Raw genomic sequence first — 27,450 nt, forward strand, 5'->3', positions numbered from 1 at the left:
CTAGTCCTGTCTCTATGGCAGTGGCACAGAGGCTTAGAATGTCCCAACTCCCATACCTGATTCCCCAGTGTCCAATCCCGTCGCTGTGGCAGCGGCACAGGGGCTGAGAACGTCCCAGTTCCCATAGAGTGCTCCTCTGCCGCCCAGGGCTACCTCAGGGGTTTGGAGTGTCCAGGCTCCCGTACCTGACTCCCCGGCGTCCAGTCCTGTCGCTATTGCAGCAGCAGGGGAGCTAAGAACTTCCCGGCTCCCGTAGGTGGCTCCTCTGCTGTGTCTCAGGGGTTTGGAGAGTCCCGGCTTCCGTACCTGACTCCCCAGCATCCAGTCCCGTCGCTATGGCAGCAGCACACTGGCTGAGAACGTCCCCGCTCCTGTAGCTGGATCCTCAGGGCCCAGGCCTGTCTTTATGGCGGCGTCACAGGGGCCTTTGGTGTCCCAGCTCCTGCAACTGACCCTTCCGTTGCCCAGGCCGGTAGCTATGGCATTGGCACAAGGGCCGAGAATGTCTCCGCTCCGGTTCCTGACTCCTCTGTCTCCCAGGACCGTCACAGGGGCTTGGAGTGTCTGGCTCCCATACCTGACTCCCCAGCTCCCAAGCCTGTTTCTCTGGCGGCAGCACAGGGGCCGCGTGAGACCCAGCTCCAGTAGCTGACTCTGCCGCCGTCTGGTGTTTCAGCATCGGTCACAATCTCTGGTCCTTTAATTTCATAAATGCTGGGTAACCGATGGTTTATTGTGCTGTTTCTCTATAGATCTGCCAGGATTTTCACCCATGAGTACAGGAGCTAGTATCAGCTCCATCTTACTCCATTGCCATCTTCCCAGCATCCTCTGATTTCAGTCTTCTTAAGTTTATCGATACCTGTTTTGTATCCCAGCATGTTTGCTGTGGAGAACGTCCGTTTACACTTAAAAAGAATGTATATTCTGCTATATGTTAAGAGTGGAAAGTTCTATTTATATCTATTAATGCTATGTCATCTAATGTGTCATTTAAGGCCAACATTTCCCAGTTTACTGTGTCTGGATGATTTTATCCATTAATGTACAATAAGTGGGGTATTAAAGTCCCTTGCTATTGTTAAACTGTCAATTTCTCCCTTTACATATGTTTATCATTTCTTTATATGTTTTGGTGCTCCTAGATTGAGTGCATGTACATTAATGTGTCATGACCTCGTCATGGATTGTTCCCTTAATCATATAAAATGTCCATTTTTGTGTCTTATTGCCATTGTGTCCCGAAATCTATTTTATATAAGTATGGCTACACCTACTTTTTTGGTGGTTACCATTTACATGAAGTATTATGTAAATGGTACATAATACCATTTACCCCTTCACTTTGAGGTTGTATTTGTCTTCATGATGGTTCTCCTGAAGACAGCATGTAGTTGTCCTTTTTTTTCTTTTTTCTAGATCCATCCAGTTACTGTTTGCCTTTCAATTGGTGGGGTCATTCTCCTTTCATTTAGAGTTATTATTGATATTGAGAACTTACTATAGCCATTCAATCTGTTGTTTCTGGTTGCTCTGTATCTCCATTGTCTCTTTTTCTATATGTTTATCTCTGCTATTTTAGATTGGTGGTTTTCTATGATATTTTTCTGTTTCCCTGCCTTAAAAAAATTGATTTGTGTCTCAGCCCTGAATTTTTGTTTTCTGGTTGCCATGAGGTTTATATAAAATGTCTCATAGATAAAGTAGTTTTGCCTTCTGATAGCATCTTCATGTACCTATACAAGTTCAGTTTTTACAACTTCCCCTTTTATTGTTGTTACAAGTTATCCCTTTTTTATGTTGTGTGTTTGTTACTAAACTGTAAGAGCTATAGTTTTTTAATGTTTTTAAAACGTTGTGTTATAATTGTTTAATACCCTATTCTGAAATAGGGTATTGAAACAATGTTATAATTATTTGATACCCTATTGTGAAACAGGGTACTAAAAAAGTGGTTTTTTTCTTTTTTTTGTCACACCATACTCAAGAGTTTTGTATACTCATATCCTTTTGCTTCAGGTAGTGGAGCTAATGTCAACATTTCTTGTTAGTTCAGGTCTCGTGTTGGTAAATTTTACCATTTTTGCATGTCTTGGAAAGCCTTTATTTGTCCTTCATATGTAAAGAATAACTTTGCTGGGTATATCATTCTTGGCTGGTGCTTTCTCTCTTTCTACATTTTAAAAGTATCGTTTCAACTCTCTTCTGGCCCTAAAGGGTTTTCCTGAGAAATCTGATAATAATCTAATTGGGTTTTGTTTTTGCATTGAGATAATAAGGTGTTCTGTTAGATTCTTGTATTCAACTGTCCAGCTTACTTTCTAAGATTGGAACATTCTCATCAACTATTCCTTTGAATAGACTCTCTGTTCACTTTTTTCTGGAATATCTATGATCCTTAATGTTTCTCTTCTAATGGAGTCAGAAAATTCTGGTAGAGGTTTTTCGTTTTGTTTTGTTTTAACACTTAGTTCTCTCTCTTCTTCCATCTGAATTATTTCTAGATTTCTATTTTTGAACTCACAAATTCTCTCTTCCATCTTGGTCTGCTTTTTTCCAATGCTTCCTAATGCATTCTTCTTATCATTTATTTGAGTTTTTCAGTACCGGAATTTGTGTTTGGTCCCTTTTCTTACAGTTTCACTCTTGATAATGTATTCCTTTTGTTCATTGATTTTATTCCTGAGCTCATTGAACTACCTTTCTGATTGTTCTTGTAGCTCATGTGTTTCTTCATAATTATAGTCTTAAATTTTCTGTCATTTTATTAGTCTTCCATGACTCTCAGTTTGGTCTCTGGAGATTATTTTATTTGTTTTGTGTGCATTACCATTTTACCGTGGTTTTTCATGGCATTTGATGCATTGTTCTTCTGCCTTTGCATTTGAGTTAGTGGTTTATTACTTATTTTTACTGTTTACTTTCATTTTTTAATCCTCATTGATTTTAGATAACAGGAGAAAAATATTGATGTGAGAAACCTTGATCGATTGCCTCTTGCATGCGCCCCAACTGGGGATCAACCCTTAATGTAGATACGTACCCTGACCAGGAATTGAACCTGTGATCTTCAGTTTTGTAGGATGACACTCCGATCAACTAAGCAGCACTGGCTAGGAGGAGGTAGTGAACTTTTTTGTTGTGAGGATACTATTTTGGTCTTAACAAATCAGCAGTTTTTTTGTTAGAAGTCTTTCTTTTGTTTTCCAATAGATGGTGCTATAGTGCAAGTTTTTGTTCTCTCTTACCTCCACAGCTTTTGCCTCTGGGGTTCTAGTGGGGCAAGGGGATAACTGCAGTCATGAAAATTGACACCTGGGTGAGACCAGGTTGATAGCTGTACCTACTGTGTTCTGATCCATTAGGTCTCGTGGCATCATTGCTATTGTAGGATTAGGTTGGTGATGGGGAGCTAGGTTCACGTGCCCTCAGCAGTGCTCCCTTATTTCTTATGGCTGCTGACACAGCTGTGTTATAGTCTGGGGACTTTACATACTTCATCGATGCTCCTACTGGATATCAGATCTCTGTTGATGGGGAAGCTCCCCAGATTCTCCAGCACTGATGCTGCGTCTGGCTCTCTTACCTTCAAGCAGGTATACTGTGGGTCTGAAGCCAGACTCTCCATCACCACTCATTAGCTGGTGCCATGGCAAGCACTCTGTCTGTGGACATCATCTGTGTCCTTCCCCTTATTCTAGCTTCTCTACATATTCCATGATACCTGTCTTCAGATGTACCAATTAGTGAATTGCTCAGGTATGTTTGTGTGTTGAATGAAGGAAACTTTTGGATTATGGACCTCCAACTTGTAAACTTAAGGGTATATCCAAATACATCATCTCACTTTGCCATGTTGCTAACGTAACTCTTTGAAAATATATTTTTAATAACACTTAGGTGGTAACTGGTAACATGTAAATATACAAAAATTCGTATCTTGGAAATCGATAATCAGAAAATATAACAAAAATTACTTTATTTGTAGAAAGCACTTCATTCATAGAACAGAAACACATAATGCCTAGAAATAAAGTTTAAAGAAACTCACGAAACTTTTATAAGTAAAATACTATATTTTATTTATATATAAAACTATACTTATATATAAAACTCCACTGAAGGTTGTAAAAGAAGACATGAAAGAATGGACAAGTATACTATACTTTCTGGGAGAGAAAAACTCGAGACTGCCTGAAGACATTTTTAATATAGAGGAGACAGTTTTCAAAGCTAAGCTGCACTTCTGGTGCTGTCAAGAGGAGGAAAAACCAAAGCCCAAAGCCATTAGAGGAGAGACCTCTGGTAAATTTTAAGAGGACACACCAATGGAAAATTGTAGAGCCACGTATATTACAGTCCCTCATGAACTTGAATCCTGACCTTGTGTCCAGTTATGATTTAATCTAGATTAAGTGCTTAAACCTGGATTAAGCTATGTAGAGTAGTAATGTCTTCAGCTCCCTGAAACAAAGTCCTCTTGAAGAAGGTATCATTATACTAGGCCTGCAGTTAGCCATGTAATAATTTTTTTAATATACAGTGTTTAGCTCATAAATATCAATATAACCAGGTATACATACACACATAGCATCCAGAACAAAAAGCAGCAGAACCAACAGAAAAGAGAGATTAAAAAGTGTTGTGATATTGGAATTATCAGAGAGAAAACCACTGTATTTACTAACTTGATAAAAAAAAAAAAGCAAAGATAATATATAATGGTAGAAAGTTGAAAACTATAAAAATGTGACAAGGCAGACATGAAAAAGAACCAAAAAGAAGTTTTAGAATCAGAACAAAAAGTGCCTGAAATTAATGGAGTGCGCAAAGCTTAACAGATCAGGTAAAGCTGAAGTGAGCATTAATGATCTAGAAAATATAATTCAAAAGAAGCTATACAAGAAGGAGCACAGAAGAGGAAAGAAATCGGGAAAATACTATACAGAAGAAAAGGGGTAAGACTCAAAGAGTCTCTACACTGGGAAGATCTCATCTGTGTTTTATTGGAGTCCCGGGAAAAAGACCAAAGAAATATTTTAAAGCATACACAAATAGACCATGGAACAGAAGAAAGTCCAACAGGGGAAGTTTAAACAGAGTTTAAACAGGGGAAGTTTTATTTTCCTGTTTAAACAGGGGAAGTTTTCCTTTATTATTTACTCAAATACGTTTTCAGTTTCTTGCTTTGTTCTTCTGTCACCCCTACTATTCACATATTGGAATGTTTAAAGTTATTCCTCCTTAGCAGGAGGACTTCTGGCCAAACCTGACAAAGTAATGTGGAATAGTTGATACTTTTAATAATTGAAAATTGGGTATCATAAAAAAATAAAATTGGGTCATTATAAAAATCAGTTACATTCGGATTATAGGTCTAAATGTGAAGAACAAAACTTTAAGTCCTTTAGAGGGTAATGTAAAATATCTCACTAATCTTTAGGTGGAGGGAAATTTCTTTAATACACAAAAACACTACATTACATTTAGGTACTTATATTAAGCAAAAACAGCATTACAGGAGTTACAGAGAGGAAAGGTACAGGCATACCTTGGAGATATTGTGGATTCAGTTCCAGACTACTGCAATGAAATAAGTATCACAATAAAGTGAGTCACACAAATTTTTGGTTTCCCAGTGCATATAAAAGTTATGGTTACACTATAATGTAGTCTATTGAGTGTGCAATAGGATTACGTCATGAGAAACAAGGTATGTACCTTATGTAAAAATAATTTATTGCTAAAAATGCTATCATCTGAGCCTTAAGCAAGTTATACACTTTTTGCAGGTGGAGGGTCTCACCTTGATATTGATGGCTGATTAGAGGGGTGGTTGCTGAAGGTTGGGTGGTTGTAGCTATTTCTTAAAATATGACAATAATTAAGTTTGCCACATTGATTGATTTCCTTTCACAAATGATTTCTCTGTAGCATACAGTGCTCTTTTTATAGCATCTTACCTATGGTGTAACGTCTTTCAAAATTGGAGTCAGCCCTGTGAAACCCTGCCACCTCTTTATATTTAAGTTTATGTAATATTATAATCTTTTGTTGTTATTTCAACAGTATTCACTATATCTTCACCAGTAAGTAGATTCCATATCAAGGAACCACTTTTCTTTGTTTATCTATAAGAAGGAACTCCTCATCCATTCAAGTTTATCATGAGATTGCAGCAATTGAGTCACATTGTCGGGTTTCACTTCTGATTCTTGTTTGGTTCTACAACTTCAGTTACTTCTACCACTGATGTTATTTTTTCTAATTTTATTTTTCAATTACAATTTACACTCACATTATTTTGTATTAGTTTCAAGTGTACAGCATAGTGGTTAGACAGTTTAATACTTTTACAAAGTATTCACTGATATTTCAAGTACCTACCTGGCATTAGACATACTTATTACAATATTATTGTTGTTATTATTTGTATTTTGTCTTTTTCAGTTACACTTTAATTATAATTTTATATCCGTTTCCGGTGTATAGTATAGTGATTAGAAATCATATACTTTACAAAGTGTTCCCCTTGATATTTCTGGTACCCGCCTGGCAATATACATAGCTATCACAGTATTATTGACGACGAGATTCCCTATACTGTACCTTACATCTTTGTGACTATTTTGTAACTGCCAATTTCTTCTTCATAATCCCTTGACCTCCTTTCCCCAGTCCCTTAACTCCTCTCCCCTCTGGCAACCACCCATCCACATTCTGTATCTATGAGTCTATTTTATTTGTTCATTTATTTTGCTCTTTAGATTCCACATGTAAGTGAAACCATATGGTATTTGTCCTTCTTTGTCTTATTTTACTTAGAATAATACCTTCTAGGTCCATCCGTGCAGTCATAAATGGTAAGACTTCATTTGTATTTATGACTGAGTAATATTCCATTGTATCCACCACTTTTTCATCTACTGGTCTATTTGTGGTCACCAGAGTTGCTTCCATATCTTGGGTCTTGTGAATAACACTTCAGTGAACATAAAAGGTGCATATATCATTTTGAATTAGTGTTTGGAATTTCTTTAGCTATATAACCAGAAGTATAATCATTAGGTCGTAAGGTTGTTCCCTTTTCCTTATATTGCCCCAGTACTTTTGGTTTGTTGATTTTTTTTGGTGATAGCCATTTTGACACCTGTAGGGTGATGTATCATTGAGGTTTCAATTTGCATTTCTCTGATTATTAGTGATTTTGGGCATCTTTTCATACGTTTATTGGCCATATGTATTTATTTTTTGGAGAAGTATCTGTTAAGGTCTTCTGCCCATTTTTTACTTGTGTGTGTGTGGAGTTGTGTGAGGTCTTAATCAATTTTGGAGATTAACCCCTTACTAGATTTCTCACTAGCAAATACATTTTTTCTTCAGTCGGTCATTTTTTTGTTTTGTTGTTGGTTTCTTTTGCTGTGCAAAATTGTTTTAGTTTGGTGTAATCCTGTTTGTTTACAGAACATTATTATATATCCCACTTTGGAAAAATATATATATATTTGTGAATATACATTGTATGAAGCCTGTAAATATTTTAAGCAAGTAGTACATATGTGTGGATGATGGTACTTGGCATAATTTCAATGACATATCCTTTTTACTTATTTGTATTTTTTAATGTCTCTGAATTGGTCATGTACTGTATTTTTTTTAACTTTTTTTTAAAAGATTTTATTTATTTATCTTTAGAGAGGAAGGGAAAGAGAGAGGAAGAGAAATATCAATGTATGGTTGCCTCTCGTGCATTCCCTGTTAGGAACTGGCCTGCAACCCAGGCATGTGCCCTGACTGGCAATCGAACCAGGATCCCTTAGTTCGCAGGCCCGTGCTCAATCCACTGAGCTATACCAGCCAGGGCTGGTCATGTACTGTATTAATTATGTAATTGATTACAGACTGTACCAGATATAGGTAGGACCTTAAATCCATTTTTCCATTATGGGAATCAGCTTTCTGTTTTTTTATTAAATTCTAATCAAACAGATCTCCTTATTGTGGCTAAAAAATATGTGTTCATGCTCATTGGCACATGACTGTAATATGTGCAATAACAACAAAGAATATAGAATAGTATCAGTATTGCAAAGATATAAATCAGGACTGAGTAACTGTCATCCTTCCTTTACACTTAATGGATCCTTTTTTTCTCATTCTTTATTGTAGTTACTACCTAATCTTGCCTCCTCTTTTTAATATTTCTGCTGCCTCTTCTTCTCTAATCTGCTTTTGGATGTTTAAAGTTTATTCCTTTATTTTATATTTTTAAAGTATATTTTATTGAGTATGCTGTTACAGTTTTCCCAATTTTTTCACCTTTATCCCCCCTCCAACCTGCACCCCCAACCCTCCAGCATTCCCCTCCTTAGTTAATGTCCATGGGTTATACTTATAAGTTCTTTGAGTTCTCTGTTTCCTATACCATTTTTTTACCTCTCCCAGTCTATTGCTGCCTACCAATTATGCTTCTTCCCTGTAATGTTTCCCCTGTAACTTTACCCCTGTATTACCCCCCTAAACTCTCCATGTGACACCCATTTCTCTGATTCTGTTCCTGTTCTAGTTGTTTGCTGAGTTTTTGTTTTCATTGTTTTTTTTAAGTTCAGTTGTTGATAGTTATGAGTTTGTTGTCATTTCGCTGTTCATAATTTTTGATTTTGTTCAATTTCTTAGGTAAGTCCCCTTAACACTTCATATAGTAAGGACTTGGTGATGATGGCCCCTTTAACTTGACCTTATCTGGGAATCACTCTATCTGACCTTCCATTACAAATGAAAGCTTTGCTGGATAGAGTAATCTTGGATGTAGGTCCTTGTCATTCATGACTTGGAATACTTCTCTCCAGCCCCTTCTTGCTTGTAAGGTTTCTTTTGAGAAATCAGCTGATAGTCTTATGGGTACTCCTTTGTAGGTAACTCCTTTCCTCTTGTGCTTTTAAGATAACTGTCTTTTTCTTTCTTTAATCATGGGTAACTTAATGATGATGTGCCTTGGGTATGTTCCTTGTTGGGTCCAACTTCTTTGGGACTCTCTGGGCTTCCTGGAAGTCTGTTTCCTTCTCCAGAAGGAAGGGGAAGTTTTCCTTCATTATTTGTTCAGGGGAAGTTTTCCTTCATTATTTGTTCAAATACGTTTTTAGTTTCTTGCTTTGTTCTTCTTCTGGCATCCCTACTATTCACATATTGGAATGTTTAAAGTTATTCCAGAGGAGGACTTCCGGCCAAGATAGAGGAGTAGGAAGACACACTTGCCTCCTTGCACAACCAAAAGAAGGACAACAATAATTTAAAAACAAAAGCCAACCAGAATTGACAGAAAATCAAACTTTGTGGAAGTCCGTCAACCAAGGAGTACAACCCAGGGTTTCAGTGCTGGGAAATAAAGCCTCAAACCACATATTGAAAACACCTGTGGGTGTTGAGGCAGCGGGAGAAACTCCCAGCCTCGCAGGAGAGTTCATTGGAGAGACCCACAGGGTCCAGAATGTATACAAGGCCACCCATGCAGTAATCAGCACCAGAAGAGCCTGATTTGCTTGTGGGAAGTGATCGAAATCTGGCAGAGAGTGGAGCGAGTGCCATTGTTCCCTTTCAGACCCCTCCCCCACATACCTCACAACCCAGTGATGTGGGTTGCCTCGCCTAGGTGAACACCTAAGACTCCGCCCCTCACTACGTAACATGCGAGTCAAAACAGAAAAGATGGCCCAAATGAAAGAACAGATCAGAGCTCCAGAAAAAATGCAACTAATTGATGAAGAGATAGCCACCCTATCAGATGCATGGTTCAAAACACTGGTAATCAGGATGCTCACAGAATTGGTTGAATTTGGTGGAAAATTAGGTGAAATAATGAAGGCTATGCTAACTGAAATAAAGGAAAATGTACAGGGAACCAATAGTGATGGGAAAGAAACTGGGACTGAAATCAACAGTGTGGACTAGAAGAAAGAAAGAAACATCCAACCAGAAAAGAATGAAGAAACAAGAATTCAAAAAAAAAAAAAATAAGGAGAGGCTTAGGAACTTCCCAGGCATGTTTAAATGTTCCATTTTCTGAATTATACGAGTACCAGAAGGAGAAGAGGAAAAGCAACAAGTGGAAAAGTTACTTGAACAAATAATAAAGGAGAACTTCCCCAATCTGGCAAAGGAAATAGATTCCAGGGAGTCCAGGAAGCTCAGAGAATCCCAAAGAATTTGGACCCAAAAAGGAGCACACCAAGGCCCATCATAATTACATGACCCAAGATTAAAATGAAGGAGAGAATCCTAGAAGCAGCAAGAGGAAAGGAGAGAGTTACCTACAAAGGAGTTCCCATCAGACTGTCAGCTGATTTCTCACAGACCTTACAGGCAAGTAGGGGATGGAAAGAAGTATTCCAAGTCATCAAAGGCAAGGACCTACATCCAAGATTACTCTATCAACAAAGCTTTCATTTAGAATGGAAGGGCAGTTAAAGTGCTTCTCAGATAAGTTCAAGTTAAAGGAGTTCATCATCACCAAGCCCTTATATGAAATGTTAAAGGGACTTATCTAAGAAAATGAAGAACATCAAAAACTATGAACAGTAAAATGACAGCAAACTCACAAATATTAACAACCACACCTAAAACAAAAATAAAAGCAAACTCAGCAAATAACTAGAACAGGAACAGAACCACAGAGACGGAGATCACATGGAAGGTTATCAACAGGGGGGAGAGGGAGAAAAGTTACAGAGAATAAGTAGCATAGATGGTAGATAGAAGATAGATGGGGGAGGGTAAGAATAGTATGGGAAATGTAGAAGACAAAGAACTTATAAATATGACCTATGGACATGAACTAAAGGGGGGGAGGTGGGTGGAAGGGGAAGTATAGGGCAGAGGGGAGTGAAGGGGGGAAATAGAACAACTGTAATAGCATAATCAGTAAAATGTATTAAAATTGTTTTAAAGAAAAAAAGTTGTTCCAGAGGTACCTAAGTTTCTCTTCATTTTTTTGAGTTCTTGTTTGTGTATTCTGTTCTGGTTGGATGATTATTTCTTCCTTTTGTTCCAAATCGTTGCTTTGAATCATGATTTCCTTCCTGTCACTGGGTTCCCTGAATATTTTGCTTTATTTCATTTTGGGTATTTTTCTTTTTGTTATTTCATTTTTTGACCTAGCTCATTCAGATCTGTGAGCATTTTGATTACCGGGGCTTTAAACTCTCCCTCAGTTATGTTGGCTATATCGTCTTCTCTTAGCTCTCTTTCTGAGGTTTTGCTCTGTTCTTTCATTTTGGCCCTATTTCTTTGCTTGAGGCCCCTATTAAGTTGTAAGGGGTGGGGCTTTCAGTATTCACCAAAGCAGAGCAACCCTCCTTGCTGCAGTGCAGCTCAGTGTGTGGGGACGGGCCAGAAAAAGAACAATGCAGCTCACCTGCTTGGCTCTAGCCCCACTTTTCAATGAACCCTCCTGTGAGAGTGGGATTTTCTCCCGCTGTGGCAACTGCTGTACTCCACAAAGAGTTCTGAGTCTCAGCTTTCTGTTCAAGCAGCCCCGCCCACATGGTCTGCACCTGGACTCTGCCAGCCCCACCCTCATAGTCTGCCCCTTGGCCAGGGGTTCTCGCAGTCAATCCCGCCTGCACATTCCACCGCCTTGCTGTGGGTTCTCTCCGTCCACCCATCTTACTGGTCTGTTGGTCTGGTTGACTGTTTCTTTAATTCCTTGGTTGTCAGAGTTCCATGTAGTTTGAATTTCTGGCACTTCTGGTTATTTTTAGGTTGACTATTGTCCTTCTTTTGGTTGTGTGAGGAAGCTCAGGGTTTCTACCTATGCCTCCATCTTGCCTGGAACTAGTTTTTCATTTTGTATTTTTGCAATTTTTAGTCTATACAGAGTCTAAAGCTTTTCAAAGGAAAACCTAAGTGCAATTAAATATAAGAATGGAATTCATTTTGACAGTTTTAGGATCTTTAGTTTCTTTAAAATTTTATTCTCTTAATTTGTGGACTTTTCAGTGCATTAAAAAACGAGCACTTAACACTTCTGTTAAAGTGAATAAGTGTGTGATTTGAAAAATGATTTAGGGCATGTGGGTTTTAACAGGAAAGATTTGTTTTCTGGCTTTTTCTCAGTTAAATGGTTATTTTTTTGTTTTGTATATTTATTTTGAGTGAGATGTTATCTTAGAAATGAAAGAAATATGTGCCATATTTGTTTTGTCCCGACTTCTAAGAACCTGAGAGATAAATTTAGGGTTCACTGCCTCTTCATATATTCTTGTCTGCTTCAACATACGATTGTTTTTGAATCATTAATTGTCCTTTTTATTCTTTCTGAGAGTAGTAGCCAAAAGTGTAGGGTAAATATTCATGTATGTATATCTATAGATGTATGTACACATAAACCAGTCACACTATGTAAACATGATTTTTCAAATTTCTTTTAGCCAGCAAATGGAGTCTTCTTGAGCATGTTTTTAATTGTTTTGCCATTGGAATCCATGGCTCATGGGCTCTTCCATGAATTGGGTAATTGTTTAGGAGGAACATCTGTTGGATATGCTATTGTGATTCCTACCAACTTCTGCAGGTACAGTACTCTAGAATGTAGTAATTAGTAATAGCTACTTGACTCTTAACATTTTCTTAATATGGTAATAAATACAAATTATTGATGAGGTTTTCAATACTATAATATTTAAAAATACAATACTATTGCATTTTTAGTTATCCCAAATGTTTAAAAAGTATTTATTCTCAGTAATAATATAATCTTCAGGGTTTAATTTAATTTTCTTTTGGATAAATGCAATTAGCTTATATTTTGCTAGAAATCAAGAAATATTAATGGATTTTCTAAGTAAACATTCTACCCTTTCTTTAGAAAGTGATATCTTGTTGGGAAAATGTCCTGTGAAACAATATGGTAAAATGTAATACAATGTACACTGGGCCTGAGAGTCCTAAATCCAAAATCTGTGTCACCTTAGGCAAATCATAACTTCTCTGAACTTCATTATCTTTATCTAAAATGTAAATGACAGTACCTGTTCTGCCCATCTCAGAGGAATATTATGAAGAGTTAATGAGAATATGAATATAAAAATACCCTGCCCCCTGAATAATATAATACCAGGAATTCAAAAGATTGGAAATAACTGTGTGTGTATAGTGTGTGTCTGTGTATGTAAATACTTATTTGTGTATGTACATAAACATATGTATTTGACTGCACTTTCACTTCAGAATAATTTTTTACCCCAAATATATGGTATATCTGTCTGAACCTATAATGTTGACACATTTTAAATATTTTTAATATTGTTAAGTACCTTTGAAATAGAAAAAAATGAGTTATTTGCCATTAATTGATTCTGATGGGCAAGTATTCATCATACTTTCTTTGGGATGAGGGGAACTTGAAACCAAAAGTTTTTATCTCCTTTTGAGTATGTGACATGAAAATCTCAGATAGACTATTTGTATTCTTTTTCTCCATGTTAAAGGCTTAATAAAAATTTGAAGATTCTCATAAGAAAATACAGATTTAGAAGGGTTCCATAAAGTAAGATGTGACAACTTTTCAGGAAGAATATGTAGAAAAAGTAATTTGCATTTAAGAGTTTTATATTATATAATTTTTATATATACATTTCTTCATTTTTATTTTTTGTAATTATTAAGTGAGTATGGAACAAAATGTGTTGTTGTAATGAAAAGTAAAGTCTTACGTGAATGTAGTTTTTTAAATTCTTGGTAGAAATGCCTTTACTAAATAGGATTGATGAGTCTCCCATCCCAGCTCAATATCAATAGTGTTATGATTCTTGCTAGTTGTAGGACTTGGTTTATCATCTTTTTTTGTTTGTTTTTTAATTACTTTATTGTTGTTTAATTACAGTTGTCTGCATTTTCTCCTCACCACTCCCCCACCCCACCCCAGCCAAACCCACCTCCCTCCCTTGATTCCACCCTCCCCCTTGGTTTTGTCATGTGTCCTTTATAGTTCTTCCTGAAAACCTTTCTCCCCACTGACCCCTCCCCCCCGGCTATTGTTAGATTGTTCTTAATTTCAATGTCTTTGATTATATCTTGTTTACTTTTTTCTCCTGTTGATTACTAGAGTATCATTTTACAGTTGTTTGAGGAGTAGATTTAGGTCTTCAATTAGTGTTCAGTAAGATATGACAGTTGGACCTAAATTTTAATAATTTATTAGAATACCATTTACTAATAGGTAATGTCTCATACAATTTATGTACCTTTGCTTAGTAAAACTTGAGCACAAATTTATAAAGAATCCTTTTCAATATAGAAATTAAACAAATATACAATTTAAAATATTGTTTTCATACTTTATTAATATTTTTCTCAAGAAGAAAAGTTTTCATGATGGTCCCCACCCTTGTTCTTAAAACACATTGGGGATAAAATTAGTATAATTTTGTTTTTAAAATGCCTAATACCAATTATTTGGTGAGAAGATTTGAAGGAAGGGCAAAGAATAGTAGTACTATCTATACTTGGAGATCTTTTTATCCTAACTTTCACTTTAGCTATTGCTTTATTGATAAGAAATATATATATAATTATTATAAGAAATATAATTTTAGAAACTAGAGTTTCATTTTCAACACTTAATCTTAACCCTAGCAGTTTTAAAAAGGGTGATTTTTTTTAAATCCTGTTATTTAGTTAGCAGCTATTCTTAGATTCTTAGATAATTAATTATAAATAAAGGATAAAATATGATACAGAATGAATACTTCTTAAACACCAAAATAATCTTTTTTTCTTTCTTCAGTCCTGATGGGCAACCAACACTTCTTCCACCCGAACATGTACAGGAGTTAAATTTGAGATCTACTGGCATGCTCAATGCTATTCAAAGATTTTTTGCATATCATATGATTGAAACCTATGGATGTGACTATTCCACAAGTGGACTGTCTTTTGATACTCTACATTCCAAACTGAAAGCTTTTCTTGAACTTCGGACTGTGGATGGACCTAGACACGATACATATGTTTTGTATTACAGTGGGCACACTCATGGTACAGGAGAGTGGGCTCTTGCAGGTAAAGTCACCACTGGCAATTTCACTTTTGTGAAAATATACCAATTGTGGAAATCTATCCTTTACACTGAAACATTAAATTTTCAGAATTCTCATTTTTTCACTTTATAGTTTACCAAGTATAACATATGACTGTTTTTTCTTTTCTCTGGCTTAACTGTATAGCATAATTTTAGTAATCTCCAAAGGTTTTGAACATTATGGCTTATTATTTGTGGGAAGAAAAAATAATTTACAACCACTTTCCCTTCAAAGTATTTCCGGAATTATTAAATACAGTAACACTTTTCAGAAGATGATTAACTGATTAGTACTTTTAAGTCTCTAAAGTTATGGATGCTGACCCTAATAGTCTTTCACATGCATGGTTTTATTTATGTTAGAAAGCTCAACCAAACTTTAAACAACAGGCAATGTGTGTTAATGGGAAAATCACTAAAGTTAGGAGACCTTGGTTTTGGTGCTAATCTGCCGCAATAGTGTTATTTTAGGGAAGTTACTTAACTTCTGTTAGCTGCAGTTCTCTCATCTATAAAATGAAGAGGTAATTTAAATCTCCCTGCCAAGGGAGAAATGAGATCTCTTTATATTATATGTCAATTTGTTTGTTGCCCTCACCAACTACAATAGTCACCCTGTAGGTTTTGTGAATCGTTTGCCTAGCACCTGGAATAGAGCTTGTCATGTAGTTGAGGATCCTTAAAACATGTAGATGGATAAAATCATTGAATGAATTGTGAAAAAGAACAATTTTTTATTTTAAATTAGAATAGTTCTTTTAGGGATAATTATATCCTGCTTTTTTTCATAAATATTTTACATTACACCAAGGACATATACAAAAAAAGTCATAAAATATAAGTAGAAATAGATACTCAGATCAAAGGAAATATAAACAAAATATTATAGAAGGACAGAGGCAGAACTGCAAATACACGAACTTCAGAAATAAGGAAATAAACTTCATGTTAAAGTAGAGATGACTTTAAATAATCGTGGTCTCAATAATTTCACGCCAGACTTGTAACCAAGGGCTTTATCATAAAGAAAATTATTTTTGTAATTTTTTGTGTCTATGAATAAATATTTACCAACTCAATGGCTATCTAGGAGTAATAACAAACTAACATTTATTGGGCACATTTGAAGCACAGCTACTATGATTTGTACTTTATTCACATTAGATTTAATCTTTACTTGACATCCTTTCAGGTAAATACTAACACTCTATCATTTACGTTTTTCAAACATGAAATGAAAGCTGAAAGTGGTTATATAACATATATTGTTCATACTACTAATAAGTGAAGAGCCATGATTTAATCTCAGATCTGCCCGACTCCTAAAATACATTTTTCCCCATTGTACCAAGTTCCTGCCAAAGGCAAAAACATGAAGGTAGAGAAATGGCATATTCTGGTAAGTAGATGTTTTTGTTAACATGGTTCAACCATTAAAATTACTTGAATATATCCTTGGCTGGTGAGGCTCAGTGGATTGAGCACTGGCCTGCAGACCAAAATGTTGCTGGTACGATTCCCAGTCAGGGTACATGCCTGGGTAGCAGGCCAGGTCCCCAGTGAGGGGTGCACGAGAGGGCAACCACACATTGATGTTTCCCTCTCTCTATCCCTCCCTCCCCCTCTGTCTAAAAATAAATAAAAATAAAATCTTTTAAAAAAAATTTGAATATAATTTATAAGATTACTTTCTTGACCTGAACTTTTTAATAACTTTAAATAGAAAACAACTTTTTAATCTGTATTACTACTTTATTCCAGGTAAGGTGTAGCATTCCATGTACTTCTGAGCACAAGAAAAAAGTTGTAGTAACTTTAAAAATCTATAGAGAAATTAGAATTTCAGATCTAAAAACAGCATTGTTTGTTGAAAATTTACTCTAGTGCTTACAATAATAAACTTTTCAAATGAAATGGAAAATAAAGGCATAATTTTGGTGGTCATGCATAAATCCTTAGTTATTTTTAAGTGTTATATGAAAGTAATCTTATTTTTATTTTCTTTAATTTTGTTTTTTATTTTCATTGATTTTTAGAAAGAGAGGAAGGGAGAAAGAGACATTGATTTGTTGTTCCACGCATCCATGCATTCATTGATTGACTTTTGCATGTGCCCTCACCATGTATCAAACCTTCAACTTTGGCATATGGGACCATGCTCTCATCAACTGAGCTACCCCACCAGGGCCATAAGAAAGTCATCTTAAAAGTAAACTTATTGTATTTTTTAGGAAAAGGGTTAATAATATAACAGTTTTCAAAAAGTATACATTTTTCTTAAATCTTACAATTTATTCCAAGTATTGTTAAAAATGGTTTTGGAAGTAAATTCTAGATGTACAGTTTACTAATATTTGTATCAGCTTTTTTTTTTTTAGGAATAATAGACACCAGGATAAATTGTGTGTACATGTGTGTGTGGGGGGGTGACTTCTCTCTCGAGTCCCCCCGGTGCCATGGACATGTGTGAATGAATAAATATGGCCGAGACAAGATGAGATCTGCTTGGGGAGGAGGAGTGGGCTGTGGCCAGTTTCTCTGGGGAGACAAAGGCCAGCAGTGGCCAGTTCCTCCGAGGAGAAAAAAGCCCCGAGCCTCTTTATCCATAGCCTTTTATTGGGTTGTAATACACAGGAATACAAGGTGACAAGGATCAAATAGTAGATAACATTACAAAGAAATCTGAGGGCTTACTATGAGTCAGTGTCTGTCAGGAAGAGAGTTACAGAAACTTTGGGAGACATACTCATTTCCTCTCGGACCCTTATCATATGAATGAAAGCACTCTTAGCAGAGCAGATTTCACAGGTTAATCAGCAAGTCTTTGTGATGCCAGATTTTTTCCCCAGGACACGCTCTAGCAAGGCAAGGAGTTGCACCTCTCCCCAACAGGCTTAAGGGGATTAGAGCCAGGAAACACTTCTCCCAGAGAACATGGCGACTTGGGCTTTGTCAAAGCCAGGGGGCTTGAGTCCATTGCTTTTTGTTGCAGGCCACCCCCCCCAGTCCTTCCATGAAGGCCTCCCAAGTGATGAGTCTGGCTCAGGTTCCCCCCCTCCCTGCCCCCACTGTGAGGGGTCTTACCTGTCATTGACTTCTGACCAAGCTTTGGGGGCAGGGAGAGGAACTGAGGCAGTGTTTGCTACTAGAGACAGGCTTTGTCTCCTGTGGCTGGCATTCCAAAGGTCATCTCTCACCCTTAGCCACAAGGAGTAGAGATACAATTCCTAAAATCAGGCAGAGCAGTCTACAACACGCATGTGTAGAAATCTTGATAAATTTTTATTCAATATCAATTAGGAGTAATTTGTGAAGACTGAAAAACTCTAAAGTAACAGTTTATTTTAGGTAAATGTTACATTATGGAATATTTATATTTTTTGAAGTCTGTCACCAATAAGTTGGCCATTATGGAATTGCTCTATTAGCCATGAAGATTTGTTCTTATTTGTGTAACTTTCTATGTCACAGACTTGTTAGTTGAAAGTAAGAGGGGGAAAAAACGAGTAGTAGATATTTCTCCAGTAAATCAGCAGCTGTATACTCTCACAGCCTTAGGCATCTGGCCTACTTGTTGGTAACTAGGTTTAACTAGGCCCAGAGGCTAAGCCCTCTTTTCAGTCAGTTCCTGCCCTAGCCTTCCCCAGACATCCCTCAAAGGCTGATTCTACTTCAGAAGTAGTATTAAACTAAGTGCCAAAGAGCTCTGAGCTCTGACATTTTTTAGTAGTTACCTTTCTAAAAACTTTTAAAACAAGAAACATTATGACTGGATTTTACTGGAGTTAGCAAGTTAAGAGCAGGTCCAGAACCAAATGTCATTGTGAGAAGAAACATCTCTATTTACCATTTATCCCATACCTTTACTCGTAGTACTTCTTAGAATATGTAGTCTTCTTACTTATAATTCGTAACCTCCTATTTTTGCCTCTTTGCTTGAGGGTAAAAGAAAAACTGTGGTAATGATGAGGGATAGAAATACAGGATGGGGCAAAAGTAGGTTTATAGATGTGAGTATGTGACACAGAATTTATATTTATTTATTAATTATTATATTATTTTCCATAGTAAGAACTATAAAACCTACTTTTGCCTCACCTTGTAAATGAAAAATATGTAGATAATCTGTAAAGCACTTTATCACAGATAGACAGAGCCTTTAAAATGCAGTTTTAGTTAACTTGAACTGCATCAGATTGCTGTTATCTAAGATAAATATAAGTACTTTTGTATCTGGGCCAAAAGCCAGATGAATTTTTTTCAGTTCATAGGAGAAAGCAGACAAAAATAAAACAAGAAAAGATAAATAGTTTAAAAGAGGTTGTGTATAAGAATTAGTGTAGAATGTGCTGAAGAGTATTTATGATAGAGTTGTAGAAGGCAAGTTAGATAGTCAGTCACGTTTTGGGCAGATGGAATTTGTAGAATGGCTCCCGTAATCTGTTGTCCTCTGATCTCTAGAGAAATTTAATAAAATTGGCAGTAATGAAAAGTTAACATTTCACCATTTTTGAAAAGGTATTTTCAGGAAGTATCTGTGAAGCAATCCATTAGTAATATATAGAGACCATGCATTGAAATAGTGCCTCTGAGATATATGCATGTGTTTTTCATTCACAGAGCTAAAGAATAAGAGAAATTTAATTATTCATAAAGAATGTGGTCTACCTTGATTCAGAGGTTATATTACTAATAGAATACAAATTATTAAGGATTCTTTCTCATTCTGGTGTTGCCATTTTGATAATTTAGCAAAGAGGATGGTTGCTCTTGGTAGAACTGTATGTTCTAAAGTTAGGTTTAGAATCTTGTGCAAGTAAACTACAACATGTTAAAACTCTTTTCTAATTACAAAAACAGCATTCAATGTAGAAACTTTGGAAAAATATAGAAAAATATAACAAAAACCAGCTGAAATTCAAACACCCAACAATAGCTACTGCTTTCTTATAGATAACATTTCTCTCTCATATGTTTTTCCTAATTTCATAGCTAATTTTCTCATTAAAATTTCTTAATAAATATTATTTTACTATAAACTTCCCTCTTGAGTTTCTACCATAGTTTATTTCCATTCCCCCTGGATGTTTCAGATTTTACACTATCTTAGATAGTAGAGGGAAGGAGATCTCTTTATATGTAATAATTTGTCTTAATCTCTACTCTTTCCTTAGCATAAATAACTAGAATTGGGATGATTCTATCAGTATACCATTCACAGCCAGGACTAGGGTGAGGTGAGGATAGCAGTGGCCGTGAAATTTAAGAGGACTCCAGAAACAAATAACGTAATACTTTAATGTAACATTTAAAAATCAAAATTAATGGGGGGAGGGGGGAACCTATCCACAATGAACCAGATAGAAAACCTATGCTGTAAGATAGGTTTCTAGGTCAGATTTATTTACTTTAGTCCGACTAAACTTTTTAATTCTTTGTTTTTCAGGTACAAAATTGATTTTAAAATAAATTCATTCTAAACTTATTCTTGGTACAGGGTGGAAGAGTTTATTTTTCATTCAGTAGCTATCTAGATAATGAGGATAGGTACTGTTATTTTATTGGTAGTATACAATAGCACTGGTAAACTTTTTCTGTAACGGGCTTTGTGGGCCATAAGGTCTCTGTTGCAACTACTCAGCTCTGCCACTGTAGTTGAAAAGCAGCCATAGACAGAATACAAATCATTGTTGTTAATGGAAACAATTACATGAAATGTTTATGTCCTATAATTTTCCCATATCACAAATACTGTTTTTTTAAAGATACTTCAAATATGTAAAAATATATAATCAATTCTCAGCTCTGAGTCTATACCTAAATACTTAATGGGTTGGATTTGGACTGCAAGCTATATTTGCTGCTTTTGATGTAGAATATAAACTTTCCTTTATAATTCTATATTTTTCACTGAATTTAACTTTATAAAAGATTTTCTTAATATATTATAGCATATTCTATTTTGTATGCGAGTAACAAGGATAACTTTTTTTAACATGAAGTTGAAAGTTTGTTTTTAAAAATCTTTTGAAAAGATACTTTGAAATGAAGTCTCTATATTTCTACTCACATATTTAATTTTACAAACTTAAAGAAAATACACTTAAGCAAAAAGGAATTCTTATTAAGAGGCTTCAGAAATTATTACATTATTGAATTTTCTTTTGTTTGTAGGTGGAGACATATTGCGCCTTGACACACTTTTAGAATGGTGGAGAGAAAAGAATGGTTCCTTCTGTTCCCGACTTATTATTATATTAGACAGTGAGAATTCAACCCCCTGGGTGAAAGAAGTAAGAAAAATCAATGACCAGTATGTTGCAGTGCAAGGAGCCGAGATGATAAAGACAATAGATATTGAAGAAGCTGACCCACCACAGCTGGGTGACTTTACAAAAGACTGGGTAGAATATAACTGCAACTCCAATAATAACATCTGCTGGACTGAAAAGGGACGCACAGTGAAAGCAGTATATGGTGTGTCAAAACAGTGGAGTGACTATACTTTGCATTTGCCAACAGGAAGTGATGTGGCCAAGCACTGGATGTTACACTTTCCTCGTATTACATATCCACTAGTACATTTGGCAAATTGGTTGTGTGGTCTGAACCTTTTTTGGATCTGCCAAAGTTGTTTTAGGTGCTTGAAAAGGTTAAAAATGAGTTGGTTTCTTCCTACTGTGCTGGACACAGGACAAGGCTTCAAACTTGTCAGATCTTAATTTGGAAGCCAAAGTAGAATACTGAGAGTTCATACTACCAGTTACCATCTAATTTGCCGTTTTTTGTATATTCTTATTTTTGAAAAATATCCTGGTACTTCTGTAGTTGCTTTCACTTTTTCACTTTTCTTCTCTCAAGTAATTATGGTATGTAAGAAGTTTGGAATAACCATTCTTTCATACTAAAAGTATGTGGAGATTCAAAAATTCTGACTGTAAATGCATAAGAGATGTTAAAAATAACAGTGTACTTTGAGAAATGTTTGCATTAGAAATAAAACATTTGCTCATAGATTAGAGGTTGTAGACTAGAGAATTTGATTATTATAAGAAAACTATGAATTTGCTTACAGAATATTATTTTTTGTAAACAGTAGGTTTGAGTCCAAGACCACTTGAAAAATTACAAACTCTTTCTTTGGAAATAAAAAGAAGTCTACCTGACCTGCATGCAGAATTTGCTTATAGTCCAGATGTCTAGGTGTAACCTGTTACCAGTGTATCAGGGAAGCACAAATCACTGTTTAGTTGAAAACATTTTTTACGTTGGTAATAGTAAGAGGCTAGAGCCAAAAGTTGCTTCTTCATGAATTTTTGGGGGCCTCTGAAAGTACTAAAGAGTACTTAAAAGTCTCAGGGTAACTATGATTTTTTTATTTGTCTTTTTTTAATGGGCAGTGTTTTCAGCTACAAATTCCTTCCAACAAAATTATCTTCCTTTTCAAAAAGTAATCCTTAAATTTAGCAATTTATTGATTTAGTCTATTTTCAATATTCAGAAATTATTTTGATCTCTATAAATTTAAAGTTCTGAAGTTCTACTATGAAAATTGTTTTTCAAATCTCCATTAGTGATAACTTTTAAGGTAAAAAGATTGACAACAGGTATATAACTGTAATGTATTATTTAAAAGTGTATTCATATTAATGATTTTAGATAAGTGCAATGATGTGGTTGTAATTTTTAAAAGCTAATTCAGTGTTTGGACTGATTAAAGCAAGCATTGATCAGATCAGGACATCTTCAAGGAGCTAATTTACCTCCTAGTAACCCTTCCATTCTAAATTTTTATCTCTGGGAAATAACAAGAAGGGAATATAATTACATTAGGGAAAATCTAATCTTGGCTGTTTAAATGGTGTCACTTCTCACATCAAAGCCATTTCTCCAGCCTCAGAGACACAAGATAATACTTCTACTATTTTCCGTCTGGTGACTTTAAAACTGAAGTTTTAGTTAGGAAGAAGTCACTAAGTGTCAGGGAACTTGTATTCCACTATCTGTCAGCATTGTTATAGTCTGATTATTTCCGTGTTTTGAATATGATTTTCCTAATGCTTTGAATAAAATTTTGTTAAAAATTAGTTTGCCATGTAATGTGTAAATAACGGTTATTGCATATTTTAGTATATTACACGTGATGGTAAAAAAATGTCCATGCATTGGAGTTCATGGTTGGTAGCAGGTTGATTTGAAAATTTCTTAGTTAAGTATCTATATCAGTATCATCCAAATGAAATATTATGGGGTTTTATTATACTATTCTGAAAAAGTATAGCAGAAAAGCCAAATGTTAAAATTATGAACTTATAACTACAAAAAAGTTAAATTAGTGTTAACTAAAATCCCCCTTTAAATTTCTGAGCCAATGCTGAGCAGATTAGCTTTTACTAAAGCATATGTCTTTACTCTGAGAAAGTAAAATATAGAGGTATATGAGAGAGAATCCTCCCCAAAATGGGATTTATTAATAAAAGTTGTGTATTCTTACATGTTTAAACTTCAGCCACTTTCAAAGTATTCTCCATTTGATGCAATACATCTATCAAGACAATTTTTCTGCTGCTCAAAACAGTTTTTGAGCATGACGATCTTGATGCCTTCTACTGTTTCTGCCATTTTTTTTTTGTTTCCCCTCTTCCACATCAGCAAGTCATTCCCTTTGAGGACTTTTTTCATCCAGGGAAACAAAAAAAAAAGTTGCTAGGGGCATGATCAGTCAGATAGGGAGAGTGAGTCACAGGCGTCATGCAGTTTTTGGTCAAAAACTGCTGAACAGTCAGTGCAGTTGGTGTAGGTAGTTGCACACATGAATTACCCATCATAAAATGAGCAAACGTGTTGAAAGAATCACGAATGGATCAAAAAATAGTGCTACATATACACAATGGAATTCTATGCAGCAGAGAGAAAGAAGGAGCTACTACCCTTTGCAACAACATGGATGGAACTGGAAAGCATTATGCTGAGTGAAATAGGCCAGGCATTGAAGGACAAATATCACATGATCTCACCTTTGACAGGAAGCTAAAGAATAAAACAAACAAGCAAACAGAATAAAAACAAAGACACTGAAATAGAGAACAAGTGGGCAGCGACCAGAGGGGAGAGGGAAGGGAATTTAAGGGGAAAAAAGGGGAGGGATTTTGAGGAACAAGTATGAAAGACACAGAGATGAGGACTGCGGGGGGGGGGGGGATAGGAGGGAGGGGGGACACTGGGGGGGTGGGATGGGAGAAATAGATTTAAAAAAATGTACTTGAAAAGTAACTAAATAAAATTTAATATTAAAAAAAAAAGTACAACCAAAGGAGTTCTGGGCTAGAAATGTGATGAGCCAATTTATTAAAAAGTTGTGGAGTGTCTAGTTTGATCAATTCTTCTACCCAAAGAAACAAAAAACTATAAATGACTCTTAGGAGATTGCATCCTAAGTTAAAACTGCCAGTTTTAAAACAGTAACTGATAGTATAGAGAGGGGATTATATGGGAGTGATTAAGAAATAGGTAAGTAATTTTTATGGCTTTCATTTTTTATCTATCATGTTTAGGAAGGAATTACTTAAAATGGTAAGAATTATTTTAGGGCAAAATTCTTTTCCACTAAAGAGAAATAACATGGAGCTATTTTCAACATAATGTTGACTTATTTTGTTATATGATATTTTGCTAAAACCATGAAAGTACCACCCTCTAAAAACATCTTTTTAAAAAATGGACACTTGTATGTGATAAATTAAGAAGCTAAGTTCTTTTTCCATAATTTTTTAGTTATGCTATTACTTGTGTTGGTTTACCCTGACTCAACTCTTCCTCCCTGGGATACTTGGACTTTGCATACTTTCTATCTTGCTCTTCTTAATAAATACAAAAGTCTATAGAAAAGAGCCTTTTCAGACCAGCGTTTTCATAAGCTCTATACTTTAAAAAAATTACATTGTTAATTAAAATGCACTTATATTTAGTGCATTAGGAGACAGATTTTGAGTAAAATATTTATTAGAATCTATATGTAGTATATTTGTAAATTGTAGCTTAAATATATTTACTGTGTTGGATACTGCCTTTTTATGTGTATTTCACATTTGGTGCTTAGTCTCTTTTAAAGTAATGTTCTACATTACCTTTCCACAGGTGATGTGATAGTTAATATTTTATGTGTGTCAGAAGAAAATTGTTTAATTTTAAGAATGTGATTAGGTATGTTTTATAGAAAATGTTTAAAGGAATTACATCTGTATATTTGAACATCTCTGTTGGAAACTGCTGGAGTGTCGTCTGTTTTTCAGGCAGATACTTACACATCTTGGTATTTCTGGTACACAGTTACCTAGAAGAGTGCCTTCCCCATAATAGGGGATATTTAAAAAATATTTTTGGATGAGCGAATAGATTTAAAGTCTTAAGCAGAAATTGTAATAACTTGGTTGTAAATTACATTTTAAAATTTTAAGTAGATACAATTTCAAGATCCTCATTAAGTTAATAATTACTAAAGGCTGTTGATGGAGTCAGTAAGATTTTAAAAAGTCACATTTATAATTAGTAATTAGTGTCAAGAGTAGGGAGGGAAAACTGAGGCAGGTTTGAATGAAAGCATAGCTGATGTCAAAAAAAAGGCTATTTGTGGGTTGAGTCCATTTTCATCATGACTCCAAAATAATTAAGATTGAATCTTTTATTGATTTATCTATTAGAAACAGACACGTTGGAGATTATTACAAGTGAAAATTAATTATTGGAAGTCTGATAACTTGAGGCCAAGATGGAGGTGTAGGTAGACACGCTTTGCCTCCTTGTGCAGCCATAGAATTATAACCAGATCGATCGCAAAACAACACCCAGAACAATCAGAAAATCTGGCTATATTGAAGTCCAATAACCAATAATTTAAGCCACATTCATTCAGATGGGCAGGAGGGGTGGTGTGTTGAGAGGGGGCAGTGGCCACAGTGGAACAGGTGGTCCCATATTCACGTGTGGTTGATAAAAACTGCATGGGATACCTTGGGAGTGATTCCAGCCCCAGGCCAAACTGCACAGCCCAGGATTCCAGCACTGGAAAGATGCTGTAAAAAATCGGGGGAGTTTAGTTGGCTGAACAAACTCCCAGATTTTTATACCTTAAAGGGCCCACACAGACTTAGAATGTATGCAAACCCACCCACTTTGGATTTCACCACCAGGGTAGTAGCTGGAAGGGCACCAGTTGCATATGGGAAGTGCATGAAGTGACCAAACAGGGTGAGTGCAAGGCAAACCTCCTGAAGCCAGGCAGTGACACTGTCTCCTCTCTGAGTCTTCTCTACACACACAACCACAAAGTGGTAAAGTGGGTCACCCCACCCTGGCAAATGCCTAAGATCTGTTCCATACAACTTAACAGGTATATTAAGTTGAGGGCACCCAGCTTTACCTAATACACAGAAACAAACACAGGGAGGCTGCCAAAATGAGAGAAAGATAGTCCAAATGAAAGAACAGAACAGAAACAAAACCACAGAAAACTTAAAATGGAACATAAGGGAAAAAAAAAAACATTCAACCAGAACAGAAGGACCAAAAATGCAAAAAAAAAAAAAAAAGAACCTCTAGAACAACTTTAAACTACCAATATCCCAATCATAGGGCTACCAGAAGAGGAAGAGCAAGGAATTAAGAACTTACTTGAAAAACTAATGAAAGAAAACTTCCCTAATTTGGCAAAGGAAATAGACATTGCAAGTCCAGGAAGCTTCCATCTCTGTGCTTCCTGGACTTGGGTCCAAACAAGATGGACCCAAAGAGGATCTCACCAAGTCACATCATAATTAAAATGCCAAAGATTAAAAATAGAGAAAAACTATGGTACATTTACACAATGGAATTCTATGCAGCAGAAAGAAAGAAGGAGATCTTTCCCTTTGCAACAGCATGGATGGAATTGGAAAGCATTATGCTGAGGGAAATAAGCCAGGTGATGAAAGACAAATACCATATGATCTCACTTCTAACAGGAACCTAAACAACAAAACAAACAAGTAAGCAAAATATAACCAAAGACACTGAAATAGAGAACAGGCTGACAGGGACAAGAGGGGAGGGAATTTCAGGGGAAAAGGGGGAGGATTCAGAGGAACAAGTATAAAGAACACATGGATAAAAACTAATGGGTGCAAATGGGAGGGAGGTGGGGAGTACTGGGGGGGTGGGCTGGGATGGGAGTAAAAGAATACTTGAACAATAATTAAATAAAAATAAAGATAGAGAATCTTAAAAGCAGTAAGAGAAAAGCATTTACATACAAAGGAGTCCCCATAAAAATATCAGCTGATTTCTCAAACTTGTGAGCAAGAAGGGATTGAAAAGTATTCAATTTGATGAAAAGCAAG

At 35.7% G+C, this 27,450-nt stretch overlaps 1 protein-coding gene across 2 annotated transcripts in view; it reads left to right on the forward strand.

Moving 5' to 3' along the window:
* Positions 1-23,163, forward strand: part of TMEM168 (transmembrane protein 168) — a 73,478-nt gene extending 50,315 nt beyond the window's left edge. For both annotated transcript variants that reach the window (XM_053662946.1, XM_053662947.1), the window contains 3 exons: positions 12,426-12,568; positions 14,783-15,057; positions 21,251-23,163. In XM_053662946.1, the coding sequence (XP_053518921.1) occupies positions 12,426-12,568; positions 14,783-15,057; positions 21,251-21,798 (966 nt within the window). In that variant the 3' untranslated portion in view covers positions 21,799-23,163. The remainder of the gene's footprint in view (positions 1-12,425; positions 12,569-14,782; positions 15,058-21,250) is intronic.
* The last annotated feature ends 4,287 nt before the right edge of the window (positions 23,164-27,450 follow it).

Source organism: Artibeus jamaicensis, unplaced genomic scaffold, assembly GCF_021234435.1.
Source record: "Artibeus jamaicensis isolate MK-2021 breed Jamaican fruit bat unplaced genomic scaffold, CSHL_Jam_final contig_311, whole genome shotgun sequence".
NCBI lineage: Eukaryota > Metazoa > Chordata > Mammalia > Chiroptera > Phyllostomidae > Artibeus > Artibeus jamaicensis.